Source organism: Patagioenas fasciata, chromosome 2 (genome assembly GCF_037038585.1).
Source record: "Patagioenas fasciata isolate bPatFas1 chromosome 2, bPatFas1.hap1, whole genome shotgun sequence".
NCBI lineage: Eukaryota > Metazoa > Chordata > Aves > Columbiformes > Columbidae > Patagioenas > Patagioenas fasciata.
This window is the reverse complement of record NC_092521.1, coordinates 155,061,801-155,081,903: the sequence shown is the minus strand read 5'-3', so window position 1 is coordinate 155,081,903 and position 20,103 is coordinate 155,061,801. Positions and strand designations below refer to the sequence as shown.

General features: G+C 38.5%; 1 protein-coding gene across 10 annotated transcripts in view; it reads right to left on the bottom strand.

The window, feature by feature from the left end:
- Positions 1 to 1,721: 1,721 nt before the first annotated feature.
- Positions 1,722 to 20,103, bottom strand: part of CREM (cAMP responsive element modulator) — a 34,670-nt gene continuing 16,288 nt past the window's right edge. For 4 of the 10 annotated variants that reach the window (XM_065831637.2, XM_065831642.2, XM_065831639.2 and 1 more), the window contains 5 exons: positions 19,176 to 19,267; positions 18,888 to 19,033; positions 12,533 to 12,721; positions 4,529 to 4,685; positions 2,217 to 2,844 (listed from right to left, as the gene is read on the bottom strand). In XM_065831637.2, the coding sequence (XP_065687709.1) occupies positions 2,700 to 2,844; positions 4,529 to 4,685; positions 12,533 to 12,721; positions 18,888 to 19,033; positions 19,176 to 19,267 (729 nt within the window). In that variant the 3' untranslated portion in view covers positions 2,217 to 2,699. Of the gene's footprint in view, positions 3,696 to 4,528; positions 4,686 to 8,569; positions 9,003 to 12,532; positions 12,722 to 18,887; positions 19,034 to 19,175; positions 19,268 to 20,103 lie in introns of those variants that run through there. The other 6 variants (XM_065831638.2, XM_065831643.2, XM_065831640.2 and 3 more) reach the window with 5 other exon arrangements.

Here is a 20,103-nt window from a genome sequence, read left to right as displayed (position 1 = left end):
TCAAAATTAATGCTATACCAAACTGAATTACTGAGAACGAAAGAATAATATGTCATAAACTTTTCTTTTTTCCTACTCTTAGTCTAAATGAGCCAGGTTTTGTGCAGTTTATTTTTCTGAAGCATAATACTTTTGCCTGGTGCAGATAAATAGATCAAATGGAGTTTTCCAGAATGAGTGAACACATGCTAGGAGCATTTGGGTTTAGCTCACATTATTACAAAAGCATCCTCCCCACCCCCCAAGGAGTTATTTAAATAAAAAGAAATATTAATCAAATGTTTGAAAAATATTAGCAAAGAAAAGACTGTAGACTACATAGATGCGGAAGAAACAAGGATTCCTCATTTCAATTTTCTAACCACAGTTACTAGCAGATACTATTGGGAAGATAAAGAGAAGTTTTTACTGGAGAGACATCCTCCATGCGCCCAAGTTTCTTTCCACTTAAGTTTCCAAATCCCTTGAGAGTCAGGAGCAATGCCTACCTGGAACAGAAAACAGATTCTCATGATGGAGCCACAACAAAAATATTGCTGGACACTCTTGTTGCAGTCTAGAGACTGCAGACTGCACTCATCCTGTCCAACAACTTCAACAGAACTTTTGATCTGTGCCGACTTTAGCACTTAAGATATATTTTCACAGTGGAACGGACGTTTCAAAGTTTATTTTTGTTCCAGACCTGAAGCAGAGCCCATGGGTCCAAAAGGTAGCCTGTTTCCTTTTTAAATCAACTGATGTGGCTGCGGGAAGCAAGAGATAATACCTCTTCTTACAAATGGTCTCACTTGGGTACCTAGTGGGATTTTCAAAACATATTGGAAAGTTACCCTGTGTATTTGGGAAAATTAAGACAACCACGTATATATTAAGAAAAGTGCACACACATCCCCCAACCTAACAGTGTCACAGTAAAGACTGGGTTAAATGTTAATTCAGTTTAAATTAAGTGAAGCAGTCTCAGGGACTTCAGTAATGGTGTGATTCCAACCTTCCCACCCTCCACGCACAAACACTTCCCCCAGTAAAGCCAGCTAAGTAGGAACTAAAGCCTTTCTTCCTACCACATCAGTAAGGCAATGGTGCTGCTAGTTCCAGCAAAGCTCTCGAATACTCTTGCTCATAGACAGTACTGGCCAACAACCAATTAGGTCATTCCTGAATTAAAGAAATACCCAGAAGCAATTTTGCATAAGCACTATTTTCTTTCAAAGCACAATGGAAAGTTGGCATGTACGGCATTTACCAGATCTATCATCTAGTTTAAGCATGGGTTTCTTTTTAAAAGTCTTCAGCTCTTACCTATAGGCTACTCCAGAACCCTGTGAATCAGCAGACAGTTACTGTTTATTGGAAAGCTTCCTTCTTTAAGTCATATTTGCCTCCTCTCAGTACTTTGCAGAAAGTGTGAAAAGAACTACACCATCGGTGTTTGCTATGGGCAACTGTCTACAACTGTCCAGAATCTAGAACATGAAATATTCAGGATGCAAAATGAATTTTGATGCATAGATCTCAAATAAATCAAATATCCTACAGACTACAGAAAACTTCGGTAAATAGCAGTAAACAGACAGCTGCTTTCAGGTATTTACAACATACTTAGCATCATGTCATGCATTCCGGTATGCTTTTTTCCTTTGTCCTCCTCCAGATACTCAGGGGTTTAAATCATCTCAAATAAACAGATGTTTAAAGGAAATCAGACACTACACAGGTTAAACAACATGGTTCTATTAAAAACTATCTTTAACCATGGCACTCAGTGACAGCAATACAATACTTTTTTTTCCACAAAGCAACTAATATAAAAATATGGCATAAAATCATCTGTAGACTAGTATGCTAGTACATACATGTAATCATAACATTCTTTTATAAACTCTTTCCTGAGATAGCTTGGGTTGTTTGATTTTCTTGTATTACTGGATGCATTATCTTTATGATTCATCTAAAACAATTGTAAAATATTTTGTATGTGCAGGACACTCAGTAACATGTAAAAAGTAGTACGTAAATATATGGCAAAGAAACAGCTTTTAGAAATTATGCGTTTTTTTACTTTGTTACATTTTTTAACATTTGGCTCCTTGGGAGATGGAAGGGAGGAGCATGGAAAACCTGAAATTAGAGCTATGAATTGACAAAAAGCGGGAAAGCATTTCAGGAATGTTAGAAGTTGGAATATAATATAAATGACACAGAGAGAAAGCCATAATTCATGTTGGCTATGTATTGCCTTATAAAGCAACTGGACATATTTCAGTCAGTTCACAGTATAATAAATATTTTTTACTAATCTGCTTTGGAAGAGCAAATGTCTTTTAGGGTTTCAAGCTCTTCTATAAGTTTCTTGTTCTGAACTTCTAGCACTGCAACACGACTCTCCAGACATTTTATGTATTCTTTCTTCCGACGTCGACATTCTTTAGCAGCTTCCCTGCAAAAAGCAGAAGTAGAAAGTGCAAACAAAAAAGCCATTTGCATGCCATTACAAAGCTCAGCAGATTATGGAGACTATGACAGAATTCCAAGTTTCGGAATATCTCCCAAATCAGTCTGAAAACACTAAGCAAAACTGGGTTCCACAAGGGCCTCAAGTGTCTCTTTCTCAAGTTCATATGGCAATCTGTAGAATTGCTTCCTCTCATGCCTTGATTAAAGTTCATAATAAACAAGGTCCGAATGAAAGACAGTTATTCTGCTTTATGACAATAAAGATCTTTGAGGGCCTTGAGTTCCTCAATGAGAGTCTTGTTTTGGTTTTCAAGAACAGCCACACGATTTTCAAGACATTTGACATATTCTTTCTTCTTTCTGCGACATTCTCTGGCAGCTTCCCTGGAACCAATACAAGGCAAATGACTACAGGAACAGCCACAACACGGCAAAGACTGGATAAATGAAGTTACCTGCAATCCCTGCAGTTCCACAATAACAACAGCAACCAACAACAACCGCTGGATTGCACAAACAGAAACAGCAGATAACAGCCATAAGCAATAACATCGTTAAAATACAATTCAAAACAACCAGAGCTTGAAACAAATTCAGCATCAACAAATACAAAGATGGAATTTAAACACAGAGGAACTGAGAAAAACAGTGAGTAAATGATAACGTATTGACTTGAGCTGTACTAAACATTAAGACTGAAAGCAGCATGTCTTCTTCCAGTCACATTCCACTTTGTGTGTTCATCAGGAATATTATCTTCCGTAATCAAAATCTTAAAAGCAAACCCAAAGAATTTACTTTCAGGAAACACAAGCATAACACTACTCTCTTCACATAAAAAGCTAGATACCAAGCTTACAACCTGCTGTAATTTTTTTTCACCTTAATGTAACAATCAGCAGTAAAATTTAAGTCCAAACAAATACAATTTATTAGCATTTTAGAACTGTCCACCTGGGCACATTCAGCCACATGCATCTGGGCTCCTTTTGTTGCTGGCAAAGGGCAGTCTGGAGCCATTCTCACAGTTCTGCTTGGAATTCTGTTATATTGAAGCTACACACGTTGGGTAGTATTTCCAGAAGCATGTGACTGAACAAGAATTCAACTCCAGAAGAAATTTTAGAAGTACTGGGAGTCCACTCCTTTAACATCTTGGAACATAAGTTGTCAAATTGTGAGAGTGTAGCTTTCCAGCAAGTTACATGACAGACAGCATAGATGCTACTTTAAAGCTGAAGAGAGAAGAAACAAAAGGAGGCACAACAATGCAGTGATTCTTGTGAGTAATTTAAAATAAAGCACAGGCATGAGAGCAAAGCAATACCATTAATTCAATCATAAGGCAAGTGGCTGTTTAATGTATTAAAAATTTGCATAGCATACTATTTCTTCCATTAATTTAACTGTCATTGATAGCAGTGTCTATGCACTTAAAAGGAGCTCCCTAAGAACAGCAAGAAGAATGCACAGAGAAAGACTGGCATTTACAGCATACAGTCAAGTCCATGCCAACTAATTAAAACATATATAGCCACCTCACACAATATTCCTCACAAAATGACAGGAGCAGTGCACAATAACTTATCTCAGTAGCCAAGCATTTAGGAAAGTCTATAATTATCATTCCATCCTAAAATAAGTCCTCTTCACAGCATCATTAATTGACAGATGGTAATGAGATATTTTCCTAGCCAATTCTTTGCTGGGATGTTTCAAGATGAACAAACCCATACTGGCCATTTTACTGGGGGGGGTGGGGAGAACAATAATTCAACAATAAGTATACCTGAAGATTATCACAAAAATTTTCAGAAAAGGACAACACTGATTTCTGAATGACCATAATATTTTAGAACTAAAAATCCATGGTGATAGGGTCAGCTGTATCTTTCCAGAGTTAGCAGACAATACTCAATGCTATAAGGATGTGGGATAACTGACAATTTCTCGCCTTCCCTTCATCAACCATAGGCACTGCTCATGATTTTAAGAAGAAAACTTCATTAAAATTTTTGTTTTTGTTTTTGTTTTTTACCACTGACCGTTGATTATTATACAGTCTTACCTATTTTTCATAAGTCTCAGCTCTCTCTTGCGTGTTGCCTCTTCTGCCAGTTGCTGAGGGCTGTGCAGAGCCCCTGGTGAGGCTGCCATTACCACTCCCTGAGGTAAGGTAGTAGTGGGAGTTCGAATCTGGTAAGCTGGCATGTCTCCAGTGGCAGCTGTATAAAAGAAGCACATTTTAAACTCTATGGCAACAAAGACCTTTACAGGAGTCTCTCTGGAAATAACAGATTTCTGCTGATGAGATATCCAGGATCCCTGCTACAGAAATATATTCCACAGGCCTGTAGTGTCATAACTATATTTGTTATCCTACTAGTATTTATTTCCATGTTGTAATATAAGTTATCTAAATTGCTCTAGCATGTGGCCCCACAAGCCAGCCAGCCTGAAGCCTGTGAAAGCTTCCACAAGGTTCTTTCCAGACAACATAGGAAAAGCTGTTTGAGAAACCCTGTCAGAGCATCCACATTTATTTCCTGTTTGCGCAATCCCATGAAATCCTGCTGTTGTAGCCACTGATGTTTCAGGAGTCAACTTTCCCCTCCCTCCCTGTGACAGCAACAGTACTGGCCTTACTGCCTCTCCTCCCTTTCCAGCAGCAGTTCAGCAACCCTTGCAAAACCAGCAGTGGCTGCTGTTGCCAAAATGAAAAAGAACAGCCAAGCTCTCGTGGTGAACAGGAGTGTGTTCCTTGGGCAAGAGGAGCATGAACGGGACGCAGCAGCACTGGCCGGCGAGAGGAGGCAGTGGCAGTTGCACAGGAAGGGCTGTAGCTACACAGTAAATCCCAGTGCAAAAGTTCAGACTCAGCTCCTAAACCTACAATTTTGAGCTCTCCCCAGGCTAAAAGGCAGATCTGAAATCTGACGTGTTATTTGGAACCAACACCTTTTGGATAGTCTTACCTCATTTCTGTATTTCTGAAGTAATTTGCTCTTACATGATGCACACTGACTTCATAATGCTGTGAAAGTCCTAAGTACTTGTGTCTCATTCAACATACGAAAAAAAAATTTTGAATGTATCTCCCTTCAAGTTATGAGCAAGTATTTACCTATTCCTTTCCATAAATCTTTTACATTATTACAGAACAAAAGTTTAAATTTTGTCATTAAAGCAATGGAATATAAAAGATGAAATTTCAGTGGCTGCTAAGTTATACTTAATTCATATTTTAATTCTCTAAAGCAATATTCAAATAATGGAAAAACAACTTGGAAAAGTAAAATGTAGACAAAAACACTCTGGGGAGGCTGACAGAGCAGTAAAGAGACACCAGTCAACTGCAGATGTAAAAAAACCCAACCCAAAACTTAATAAAAAATTACTATTATTCTTATTAAGCTCATGCTTCACTAATTAAAAAAATAGGAAGAAGCTGTGTTTAGACTACAATTCCACAGCCATGTCCTTAAATCATTATCAGCTTAGACACTGTGCACCTCCCCCACTCTGAGTCCTGGGGGTAAAAGTGTTTGTGGAATTACAAGATGAACCAGACCAGTGAACTGACCTGGGTTACCATAATCCCTGAGGATGGGGAGGGAGAGAGAAATCAGCCCAGGACAGCCCTGAGAGCACTAAGAGCAGCTGCCATGGACACAGGGCTTGGTCTTCTTGTCTATCTACAAGAGAGACACTTAACCATTTATTTAAGTTCTTCAAATCTCTTAGCAATCCCAGCTATGTCACCGGGACAATACTTACTAATTGTAAAAATGGAACTTTAGAAACTCTTCAGTCTCACCTTTATGCAGGCCACATTATATAAATTTTATAGACTATTGTCAGATCTATTTTTTTCTGGCTCTCATCACTAGGTAAAAAAAGAGATGTTATCTTCGTCTGCATTAGCTACAATGAATGAGAAATCCAAGTAACCATTTTGTAGATCAAGTCATGGGGAAAGAACCACAACTGAGGTCACCTCAGCCTGACCAGACCAACTACTTTGATGTCTTTGATTTACAGTCAGATGTCAGCTAACAGCACTCACTGCCACTGTTGTTCTGAGAACTCAGTACAATAATGGACCTGCAACCTGCTTTAACAGAATTGAGTCGCTATCTCAGCTGGGATCAGCAAACACTGGGATAAGTAACACCATGGTGCATGAATAGGTTGACCAGGGCCCAGTAGTGTCTGTCCCTGCCAAACAGGTGGCTCACTTATAAACCAACCAGTGTGGTGACAGAGATAACCAACCATTTTGGTGGTATAGACCTTGTAAACCCAGACAGCACAGTTAAAAAAAAGAAAAAAAAAAAAGGCATAGCATTGACAAAGTATCTTTTAGATGTGCAGTAATATGTGCATTACAATACATTATTGCAAATCAATTATTTCAAAGTCTGCAACTAAAAAAAAAATCTCAAAAAATTACAATAAACTACTGTTTTCTTCTGAAAAAGACGTAAGGAAAGATGAAACAGGCTTGGGGGGGGGGGGAGGATGTGGAAAAAATACTCTTGAAAAAAACAGTAGTTTAGCAATGTATCTGCATATTACAGAGAAGGGTACCTTCCATTTCAGCATCTGAGACAAAATTCCAACACACCTTGATCCAGACTGATACATCTCTGTGGCCATTTCTAATGAAACTCCATGGAGGTTTAGAGTCATTCCTAACATATCAGACCTAGGACTGAGACTGCCAAAGCAGCAACAAACCTGGAGATGGTTCATTTCCCTAACACACTGCCCCCAGTCATCTTTTTTGTTTGGTTGGTTTTTTTCCTCCTTAAAACTGCAAGGGAATAACAAGTCACTGAAAACCTGAAGCTTTGAGTTGAGACTTACAAAAAGGAAATTATTAACAGCAAGACAAACAAACAAAAAATCAAATCACATTTGGAAGAATACAACTAACCTTGTAAACTAATCTCTGAGCAATTTAAAAGCAAACCAAAACAAATAGCACACCAAAAATATCAACCACCTTGTATCAGCAGGTTCTTGGAAAAAGTAACTTGCCAAACACTAGAGAGCATCCCTGCACTTGTGCTCTTTCAGTGGTTATCCAGGAGAAAAAAAAAGCCCGGTGCACGCTGTGCATTAGTGCAGCTATTCTCCCCTTCTGTGAGTCATAACGACGGGACTACAATATCAAAGGGGTTTGAACTTCCCCACTAAACTCGCTAAACAAGGCATGAATCATTATTCCTTTGAGAATCCAAAAAAAAAAGGGACCAAACCACGGGCTTGGGGAAGATGCTTATCTTTGGATTAATGAAGCCATGAGCAGCTCCATGAGCACGTAGGCACCGGCTGCGAAGGGGTTAACGCTGCAGCCGTGCCGGAGGCAACTGACGGAGCAGAAAGGAACTGACTAAATGGCAGCATGACTTGGGCTGACGTCAATGTGTGTCTTGTTTGGAGTTTAACTTTTCCAGTTCCTACTGCAACCGATTCCAGGAAATGCAGTGACGTCAGCCCTTTGAACTCAATTAGCGGAGGAACAGAGAGGCAGAACGGCGGAGGAGAAAACAAGCAGGCGGCACAATGCTTACAATTATTGCTCTCACATTTGTTTGCGTTCAGTATTTTCTTTAAGAATAAAAGCGCAGGGTTTCTTAACGCTACTGAAACAATGCACACCTTTCTCTTACAGCTACGCTCAAGTCTGGTTTGGCTATCAAATCGGAAGTGTTTCTTGCCAAACAAAAAAAGGAGTGTCATTTTTACAAAATAAAAAACGATTATAAACATAGTAACATCTATGACCATCTCCACAAGAAAAAAGGATTTAAAAGAGTGGTGGATTTTTTCGGAAAAATCCCGCACTACTAGTAAAGATTAGTTATCTGAATCAATCTGTATAAGAACTCATGCACTAACAGTGATTTTTTTCCCCCCAAAATGAAACTGTTAAAATTGCCCTGAAATCCTACAGTGACTAGATATAAACAAAAGCTATTTATACCAGTTTAGAAAGATGCAAGAGTTACAGCAACAGTTTTAAAAGAAAACGTCACAAATACCAACTAAGCACTGCTTAGACACTCAAAAATGCTATGTAAAAGACTAACAAAATTTGTACCTGTTTCATCGCCTGTCACAGCCATGATCAGCCCCTGCACACCCGACTCTCCTGTTCCTCCAGCAGAGCTCAGCGTGAACTGTTCCAAACCAGCAAGCATGTGCAGGATTACAAGCAAGAGCACTGACATCACAGTGACCTCACTTGCTTACCACTGTCATCAATATGCTCTGTCACCGGAACGGCTCACTGAAACTGCAGCCCTCTTCCAGTAAAGCTTTTTTTTCTTCCTCTTCCATGTTTCTATAAGCCCAGCTTTGTTCTTTTTCCCTGAATTATTCATAAAGCTGCAGAAAGCCCTCACCACAAAGCTGGCTGTAAAGCAAGACCTGAAAATTCACAGCACTGACTGACAGATGTTAAAACGTGGCTCTAGAATTCATGAAGGAACCAGAATGATAGTCACGATTGGGTAGAAAACAGAGACATTTTAAAAAGACATGGAATTGTTTTGATTGGAACAATTCCACTAAAAGGCAGAGAACTCTGCCCGACAGACACGTGAGACAGGAAAGCTTAATAAGTTACAGCAAATATGTAAATGAAAGGCTAAAGCTCCTTGCAGTGGGGGAAAACCCACAATCCACTCATTTAATTTCAGTTAAAAGCTTCCAAAAAGGTTGAAGAAAGCTCCAAAGTCAGTCAACCTAAAGCTAGTGATTTCTGATGCTGTAATAAGCAGAACAGTAACTCTGGATCAAGGCTGCCTCTCCTCGGTTTCCTTGTTTTCCAAAATAAAACCAAGAGAGCTGGTTGACTTAGTTTTAAAAAAAGAACAAATTAAAAAAAAAAAAAATCTCAGCTCTAACAGAGTTACTCCTTATTTACATTAATTCAAACAAAATTAGTTTTAGACCAGTCTGGGCACTGGTCTGTATGTAGGGCACAGCAAAATTGTAAGGCGTTTGTCTGTAATAAACAAATTGGGACTGGTAATTCGTCAGCTGTGAAACTATGCCAAGGACAGCAATAATGGAAGCACCAGCACAAAAAAGGAGCGCCCTGTGATTACAGGACCACTTGAGGATCATATGAACAGAAGATCAGAACTGAAGCACGCAAGAAATTCAAGCCACAGATCTCAAATATCACTGACCATATAATGAAAACACATACAGTTCACAACAAAATGATTTTTGAAACAACTTTTCGACACTCATTTGCACTAATAATTAAACACTTTCTTTTGCTCCATCCAGGAAAAGAAATCCTGAACCTGTATTAGAAAACTATCAGGACATCAGAACTGAATCTTATTTTGCCTGTGAATATAAACTTGTAGCAAATGAAATATCACTCAGTTGGATCAACACCTTTGGCACTTTTATATTAATCCTTTTTCCGCATCACAGGTTATCAGAAAATATCAAGCACAGGGTTTATGTAATGTCATCCATTTTTACATGAGCTACATCAACAAATACTTTAGAAAAAATACAAATACGTATGCTATCTTGCAAGATTCTAAAACAGATATTTTCTACTCTAGGACTGACATTTGTTACTTTTTTTTTTTCCTTTCTTTTACTTTCATTATTATTATAAATAACATTTATATGCTGCCTACCCAAAACCATTCTAAACATATACATAAGTGTAAAGATTACTAAGCGGAATGTTGCTTTCCTGTTGCAATCTGTGCTATCACAATATCAGGTGGAGCAATTACAATGTGTATGTAAATGACAAATGCTCATAAACTATGTTCCTACAGACTTTCTAGCGTAGGCAAGATGACCTGTGATGTCTATCCAACTGATTTCATTGACTCACTCCATCCTGAATAACTCAGTTTTGTTGATGATACGCAATTATTACCATAAAGACATCTCCATTACCATAAACTTCCCCAGGTGCTTTCATACTTTTTTAATTAAACATTTTTTAAAAGATTTTCCACTATCAATAGCACGTATAATGAGTTGGAACCTTTTATCTTCTCAACATCTCTGAGTTCATGCTCACTTACTATTCCCTTTGTATATGTATGTAGCACTTTTCTTCTGTGTCAACAGACATGAGCATCACTAAAGCTTTTGGACTTTGGGCCAAAGGAACAGAGAACTCCAGAAGTCAATTTCTCTGAGCATGGACAGAGAACACGTCAATTTAGTTCAAAGTATCTAGAAGCTTCCAGAAACAGGATAGAGCAGGTGTTCAGTAAGTGTCTCTGAATCCATTTTGAAAGTATGCACCACAGGCAAGACACTTAAGGGGATACATGATCAAGTCGTGGAGCCCATCACCGAAGTGAATAGGGAGGTGAGAGCACAGCCCCGTCAGAGGACAACCCTGGAACAAAGGGTCTGGAAAGCAAGTCCAGTCCAATGAAATTCCCAAAGACTGAAGTGCTGCCAGATACAATCACTAAATTTTGTGCTTCTTTACAGACTAGGGAGGTTTTAGGAAACAACAAAGAAGCTACTATCTCCGCACCACCCACCCCCAAAACTCTGAAGAATCAAAGCAAAACATACAAACCACTACAGTCAACCTGGCGAAATGGGTAAGTCATCTAATTTAAGGGATGTGTACACATGTGTATAGAAAACAAACTCATACTCAGAAAACACACACTATCAGAGTGGGAAATTTGTTTGGGGGCCAACGAAATTTTGGTCTTATAGCTTTGCTAAGAATGTGTTCATAATAATAATAATTAGAGAAGTAATAACAGTATTCTCTGCATGATTAAAACTAATATTGGCTTAGGGTTTTTCATTCTAGTCTAATAGTTTCCATTAAAGGTTTTTGAAAAGTCTTGGAAAATAAAATGTATTTCAGCAAAGAATTAACCAGAGGCAATAGAAGAATTCAAATTTGGTATCATTATTCAGCATTGTCTCAACAAGTTCAGATATCTGCAAGCTATTGGCTTTATTTACATTCTGGGCTTCCTTTACAGCAAAGGGAGAGAAACAGACACTTAAAAAAACAAACTTATTTCACATATCCATATTAGTGCAAAAAAAGGCACCTCAACCTGACTTCACCAACTATCTCAGGTATCTGTGTCTACATTTACTCAGTGACTTTTATCCACTCCACAAATACATACTTAAAGTCTTTCTAGCCCTTCACATGGTTTATTTCAGATAGCAGTTTTGGCTTTAGAAAGCATATGGATAGCCCTTCCTCCCTACTTCTCTGTACTGAATATAAAAAAAAAAAAAGCAATAGGGAAAAGTGAAAATAAATTCCCTGTATCCTCCATCACAGCCATCAACTTAATATCTGCATGCAGAAATCTCCTCCCCATTTTCAAAGGTTTTCCTCAGCATAACCCAAATTCCAACCCTACTTGCCCTGGCATCAGTAAGAATCCAGGAGACTTTTGGTTCTCAAACTCCCTCAGCATTTCCAAAAGGCTGGGAACATGGGATGGAAAAAAAATACTGCATAAACTACAGCAAGGTTCAGTAATTCACTATTCACAGTTCAGTTCACATGTGTGCATTTTATAGGACCCACAAAGTGTTCTTCTGTGAGGAAACATGCTCCAGTAAAGGATCTTCTTTCCAGTAACTATGAGAGTCATAAGTTGCAAGGAATTTTTGCCCTAAACATACCTAAAGAACTTCAGAACTTGTGTTTTATTAAGATTGATTAACTACTGGGGAAAAAAAATGTTTTGTATATTAAAAGAGATGCAGTCACAGCATCTAATTTCAATCTGTCACAACACATGTACTGCAATTAAACATCTATCAAAGTCTGGATAAGAGAATTCAAAGCAGAAAGTGATTTTATACTGTTATTTCTTCCTCATATTTTTTTTAAATCAAAAGAAGTAGCTGCTTTACTGAACAGAGACACTGAGCTTCCCCCCAAGACTGTTTTCCATCTTGCTATGCATAAATATTCTATTTAGTATTGCAATAATGTCAACACAAAATAAACAGCCGTTTAAGAAAAATTGGTTTATATGAAAAAAATAAAAAGCAATAGACTAATAAAACATACCTTGAACAACAACTGGGCTTCCAGGAACAAAAAATTGTTGTGTGCCATCAGGGGATTGTCCTGCATATTGCACAATGGTAGCACCTGGCTGAGGAGCTCCCGAATTTGTCATTGTTAATGTCTGTAGTCCATGGACACCATCAGAGGCTGGATTAGAAATCTGGATTGCACCACCTTGAGTTATAGTAACTAAACATAAAAAGAAAAAGAAAAGTTAGGCAACAGAGATGTAACACATTTCCTTTTTTAAAACCAACATTGTCTGTAGGACTCCTGGTCTTCTCCTTGCTTAAAGATCAATTGCACAATAATACTTACATAATTTTAATACTGATTTCCACAAATATAAAGCCTGTTGTATAGTACATGCCACATTTATAATGGATAAAAAACAGTGTTCCACACATTTTATCTCTGTGCTTCCAGAAATATTAATTCTCCTAAATAGTTTTACTACAAGAAAGAATGAAAAAATAGCAGCTCCTAGTCACAGAGAATCATTGTAGCTTTAAGGCCTAAAGTAAAAAAAAAAATCAGATTCCCTAGAGAGGTTATCAATTGTATATTCCTTTTGAGATTTGCATTATCTTTGTTAAGAACAGAAACATAATGGAATCCTAGAATGCTTTGCGTTTGAAGGGACCTTAAAGATCATGTCGCTCCAACCCCCCTGCCATGGGCAGGGACACCTTCCAGTAGACCAAGTTGCTCAAAGCCCCATCCAACCTGGCCTTGAACACTTCCAGGGACGGGGCAACCACAGCTTCTCTGGGCAACATGTTCCAGGGTCTCATCACCCTCACAGTAAAGAGTTTCTTCCTAAAATCTAATCTAAATCTACTCTCAGTTTAAAACAATTATCCCTCATCCTATCACTGTACTCCTTGATAAGGAATCCACCTCCAGCCTTCCTGTAGCCTGCCTTTAAGTACTGAAAGGCCACAATAAGGTCTCCCCGGAGCCTTCTCCAGGTTGAACAAGCCCAACTCTCTCAGCCTGTCTTCACAGGAGAGGTGCTCCAGATCCCAATAATCTTTGTGGCCCTCCACTGGACTCACTCCAACAGGTCCATGTCTATCTTATGTTGGAGGCCCCAGAGATGAATGCAGTACTGCAGGTGGGGTCTCGTGAGAGCCAAGCAGAGGAGCAGAATCACCTCCCTCAACCTGCTGACCATGCTGCTTCTGTTGGGGCTGAGGACGCAATTGGCTTTCTGGGTTGTGAGCACACATTGCTGCGTCATATTCAACTTTTTAGCAACCAACACCCCCAAGTGCTTCTCGGCAGGGCTGCTCTCAATCCACTCATAGCCCAGCCTGTATCTGTGTTCGGCATTGCCTGATCCATGTGCAGGACCTTGCAGGTGGCATTGTTGAACTTCATAAGTTTCACACAGACCTACCTCTCCAGCCTGTCAGGGTCCCTCTGGATGGCATCCCTTCTCTCTAGAGTATCAACCACATCACTCAGCTTGGTGTCATCCATAAACTTTCTGAGGGTGCACTCAACTCTATTATCCACGTCCACGACAAAGATGTTAAATAATACTGGTCCCAAAGCAGACTCCTGAGGGTCACCACTTGTCACTAGTCTCCACCTGGACATGGAGTTTTTGATCACAACTCTTTGAGTATGACCATCCAGCTAATTCCCTATCCACTGAGCGGTCTACCCGTCAAATCCATGTCTCTTGTGCTAATTAAAATACTCCTGGAACTTTTAGATGAGAAAAAATAAGTAACAAATGTCTTTCTCCCCCAGAAGATACCTAAATTACAACCACTGTTGTATTTAAGGTGGTCTGAGATGGTATGCAAGTCAATATATAGGCACAGATTCAGGATTGCCAGCTCCCCTGATTTCACTGTCAGATTCACACTATTTGGTGACATTCTTGAAGGTTCAGCTCTGGTTATCTGAGTACGTGATTTGTTAGACACCCATGTGAGTTTTGGAGACAGGCGATTTCAAATGTTCTCTCCTGACAATAGCAGGTTATCTTGAAAAGGCAACATCAGACAATAACATTTAAAAGAGCACTAAAACACTAACAGTTGATTAGTAAACTGTTTTTAGTAAATTAGACAATAGCAACTATCTACTAACAAGCTCTGCTAATTTTTTGAGCACGTAGTAAAGTTATTTACCAAAATGGTCAAATCCTAGCAGCTAATTTAGCTTCTTGTAGGAGAAAATGTGGAATCCCTCTCATGCTGAATAAAGCACTGAGCCCTATCTGCAATACTGGAACAGGGCTCAGCATGGACCTCAAGTCCTGTCCTTGGAATGGGGAACACGTGAAGTAGGAACTAGCTGAGTGCTGCATGCAGGCTCCGTAAAGCATTGTGAGGTGCAGCAGAACACACACAAAATGAGCAAGATGTTGTTTCGGTCTGGTCTCCAAAGCTGAAAGTGCCCCGTTTGGGGGCAGGGTAGAAGAGAGAAGCAAGTAAATCATTGTGTCCTCTGTACTTTGTGCGATCTGGACAAGAGCAAGTTCCCAGCCGTGTGTGAGCTTCCCAGCAGGATTTGTTGCCCCTGCCTCCCAGAGAAGTTACAGACAGCTGAATTCTGCCTCTCACAGACTTAGCACCAAAAATGGTACGTCTACACCATAACAGTACCATACCACATAACAAAGAGCACATAATCATGCAAAGTTCTTGGCTCCACAGTGCGCCTGGGTAAACAATTATGTCCCGGCTGCCCAGCAATGATTCATTCAGATCGCAATCCAGTACTTTCTAAACACAAGTCAATTAACTGCAGTAGCTCTCTCCGTTACAGGACTGATTTCTGCTGTATTACCAGACCACCACACAGCCCACAGCCCTTTCACTGTCCTGATCACAACCACTGTACAGACTTTTGTGGTGCTGGAGCTCTACCAGAAACTGGGCCTTCTATGGAGGGCACAGGACTTTCCTGGACAGTCCCTGGAGTTGTACACCATGCACATGGATGTAAGTGGCATCTTCTAGCTAGGAATGAATATGATACGAATACCATTCTCCAGGTATGATCAACAGCTCTAATCCAAGTATCTTTCCCTCCCTTCCAAAACTGGGAAAAGCATCTAGAGTCGGTCTTTCTCAAAAGATTTCTTAATTCTCCAATCATTAAAAACCTGTCCTAAGACAGCAGGCAACCCAAACAGATAGCAAAAGAACTAGTCATTTTCATTTCCCCTGCCTGGTTTCAGACAGAACATCACGATATACACAAGTAGGCAAAGGGCGAGTGTGGTTAATTCACACACTCCAACTGAACAAACAACTCTTGCACAGTTAGACCACCACCACAGCTGAGGCAAGACAATATTTTTCAGTACTCAATAACCAACATGACAGAACTACAGCCAACAGAATACGTTTGTAGTCAGATCAGATCCAAGGCTCATACAGAAGACACAACCTTATGCAAAACTATCAATCCTCTTACAGAAAGATAACCAGGAAAGACATTTTTCCAGCTGGTCATGGTGTCAGTCTGTCTGCTTCCATCAGAGAAAGCCAAGAAGCTCTGAAGAAAAAGATATCTGAAAACCATAGCAACATTCTGTTTTGTCTGGTAAAAAGAAAACAACCACCATCACTGCTGCTAATGGAAGAAGTATACTTGTTTTTCAGAAAAAAATGCTTATCAACTTCTTCCAAAAATAGTCATTCCAGACATCCAACACACAGTAAAATTTATATTTTCGACTAAACTGCCTCACCTAAGCAGTAATAAAGAGAACAATAGAGAAAATAAAAAATTGGTAAATGTAGCTTTAAACCAGGGCACAGTACAGATGGCTGTAGCGACACGGCGAGACCAGCTCTTCATTGCCACAGCCACCGTACGCACTTTGTGCATAAACTGCTGGATGCCTGCACAGGAGAACCACACAACCCGTGCTGGCCAAGAAGAGAAGAGTACTCAGATACAATAATAAGCAGAAGTAAAGAGCTATTGACAGGAGACATAAAGGTAAAGTAGATACACGTAGTGACCTTCTGCCTCATGTCCATGCTGAAATCAACCCAGGAGAGGCCGCATTCCCATGTGGTGTTCCTGGTTTTAGCAGTTCCTGAGGATCGCAGCAGCCAACAGGACAGCTGCTCAGACATGCTGCAGATCTCTGCCTTATACATGCAAGGACCAGAAGAGTCAAGCTCTCATTGGTAAATTCCAAATTAAGACTCTCTCTACTCCAAGGAGATGATGATCCTTGCTACCACTTGGATTCAACTGGAAATGCAACCTTTCTGGCAAGCAATAACTTTAAGGCTAATGACCAGCATCTTAAGATTGATTTTGATGTAATTTTTCCTAACCAGAATTACAGAGAACACAGAAACTTCACTGCAGCAAAAGATGTGTGATATTTTAACTTACAAAAATATATTAAAAAATCAAATTAATGAATTAATAAATTGGGTAAGAAAAAACATATCCAGGAAGCCAAAGCTCTCAAAACAAAGTTTTTGAGCCAGAATCAGGAGAGCCTATGAAAGTTGACATCACATCCTAAAGCAATGCCTCATTATGGCTGAGAATTTACTTAACAAGTTAAATTACTTTAAATATACAGTACATGTTCTAGGCTATGCATATAACTTATTCAGAGAAAAGTCAGCATCAACCAGAAATCTTGTATGCTTGGCTCAGGCAAAAGCCAAGTCTAACTAAAGATTTCATTAAAATTTTGTAGGCTCTGCTAAATTAAGCACATTGTTGGTGATGCTCTCTGTTGTTTGATTTTTTCAGAAGTAAATGTATGATTGAATAAGAAAGTAAAACCACACTTCTCTGTCACTATGTTTTATAGCTATGTTCAAATTAAAACATCATCAGTTAAGAAGTAATAGTCACCTCCTGCAAGACATGGCTAGAAAAGTACAACTCTGGTTTCCTGGAGAAATCTACAATTAAGAAGCCTAAACACCTAATTTATTAGAAATTCTAAAGGTCTGGAGGCTCATTTGAACACAGTACAGACACTACAGGACCTCTTTTTAAGCCTTTAAACTGCAAATATGTATTTTTTTTAAATAAGCAAAAGCCAAACTGAATCATAAATTCAAAACCTGAAGAAAGTAATTTAATTTGTTCAAGGATACCTGACAGATTCTGTACTGGATAACTGTCATTTAGCAGGAGCACAAGTTCACAGAAAAAGCACTTCAGATGCTGTACATCGTGAATCAGACATTTATTTATGTCTATACCTTACAGAACAGGTAAGAAAAGCAGCTTAGGAGCCCAAGTAAAATTGCTTTCTATGTTGAAGGGGTGGATAATATTATAAGAAATTCTGCTTTCTCAGAGTTGATAATTACTTTAGTTGGATAAATTAAAAATAACTGAAGAATTCTAAGGATGACTAGAATACAACTAGAGAGCCACTGTATCCTCTTTTATACACCACCGCAATGCTTTAATAGACTTCCGTTGTTTCAGGAAAAAAGAAAACAAACCCACAACATTTCTATTGCAATTTTCCTGTCATTATATAAAAGGAAAAACACCTGCATTTCCATGTAGCTACACATGAAAAGACGTGGAAAAACAAAACAAAACACACAAAACATCAACAACAAACAAACAAAAATCACAAAACAAAACAACAAACCAAAACCACGAAAGTGTAGGAGTGATGCTTTATCCAATACATAATTCTAAAAGAGTTAGTAGAAAGTTAACCCTTAGATGATATACGATTAAGCCCAAAGAAGCTATGGAGAAAGAGTTTGCAACATTGTTTAACATAAATGCAGGAATAATGATAAATAAAACTGTATAGAACTGTGAATCCAGCTTTTAACTTCTGTTTCCATGAAGTATCAAATGTCGGAGACCACAATTTAAGTTAATTCTGCAGCTAAAGTGTTCATACTTGACAATTGGAGAGGAAAAGACATAGTTCTTTTAAGAGATGAAATTCAAAGTTGATAAATAATTTCATACTCCAACCTCATACTTTAAAAAGCCTAACTCACTAATAGTCATCTAATGTAATAAATAGCACTAATAGATAGCAAGTCACAGCAATTTGAAACTGCAGTGATTTATAACACTGAACATTCACATAAAAATGTCAGCATTTTTCATTTCGCCTGAGCCTCACCTCCACATTTTTAATGCACAGGAGTTCTAGGACTAAATCTAGCAACCAACAGACATTACAAGAAACAGACTAAAAGTCTACAACGCCCACATTAGGAAAAATTAAATATTAAAATTGAAATTATTTAGAAAAACAGAAGTTCTCATTTTTCTTCACCAAAATCCAACATCTCTACTTCATTATGGAAACAGAGTTGTTCCTATATATGTTCTGCAACATCACATAGTATCTTTGCAAACGTACTGTATTGCCCTGCGTTAGTATGATACAGGCTGGTTGGCATGGCCATTGGAGACATTCCAGAAGGCGCTCCTTCATCTTCTGACTTTTCTTCTTCTTCAATCTTTGGTACTGCAGGAGCATCTGATGAGAGTTCATTCAAAATTTTTCTAAAAAAGAATGTAAATAATTTTATACATTTGAAATTCCATATTCATGAAAAAACTAAGCCACTGGCTTTTATCAGATAGCTTTGCTGCAATATATAAGCTGCTTTTAAACCCCAGCAAAATCAAAATGAAAAGTCCTTACCGGTATGAAGGCCTTCTTGAAAGTATTTCCCTACGTCTTTGAGAATCAATTATCCCTTCTGATTCTACACAATCATCTGCAATCGATGCTACCTGCAATAGCAAAGTTTCTGGAATTCATAACTTCATAAAAAAAAGACAGCAACAGATTAAAAAAAATTATTTCCATGTTTGCATACAGGAAGTTTGTGCACTTATTTATCACTAAGTGTGATCTTGGACTTCTTTTTCCAGAGCAAACCACAAATTATGAGGTTACCAACACACAGCCACTTAAATGACATGTTCCATTTGAAAAGGAAAAAAAAAAAATCAAAATAATCCAAGTTACTTTTTTGTGAGTGACACCTAGAAAAAGCACTGGAGACAGAAGACTTATTTAAATGTGAAAATATTATGCAATTTAATTAGCTTTTAAAGTGAAATTAAACATTTAAAATACAGAATACTGCACGAACGCACCTTAAATAACAGTATACAATAAAAAAGCCTCTTCAAAACCACACCAAAGCTACTTAGAAAATAAGTACACATATACACATATTACATTTACTGATGCATTCAAAAATACAAATATACTATTTAGCAATACTGTGCAAGTTTTAGAAACCCCTGACAAGTCCACAGTGCCTCATTTCTCAGACCTTTATTGGTAGTATTTTCACGGGTTCTTTTTCTCTTAAAATTACCCAAGACAACATGAAGGCCTGGAGGTGAATCACACTCTTTCCCAGCAACTATCTTATTACACAGAACTGAGAGGGATTATTTAATTTGGAAAACATGCTGTTTTCTTGATTAATTTAACTACTCTGAACTGTTGGGAGTACAAGGTTTCCAAACTGAAACAGTGCAGTAAAGTTAGTGTGGAAAACAACTTTTCCACATCAAGACAGACCAGTCTGCAGTTTCAGACTAAGCGCTGGGTT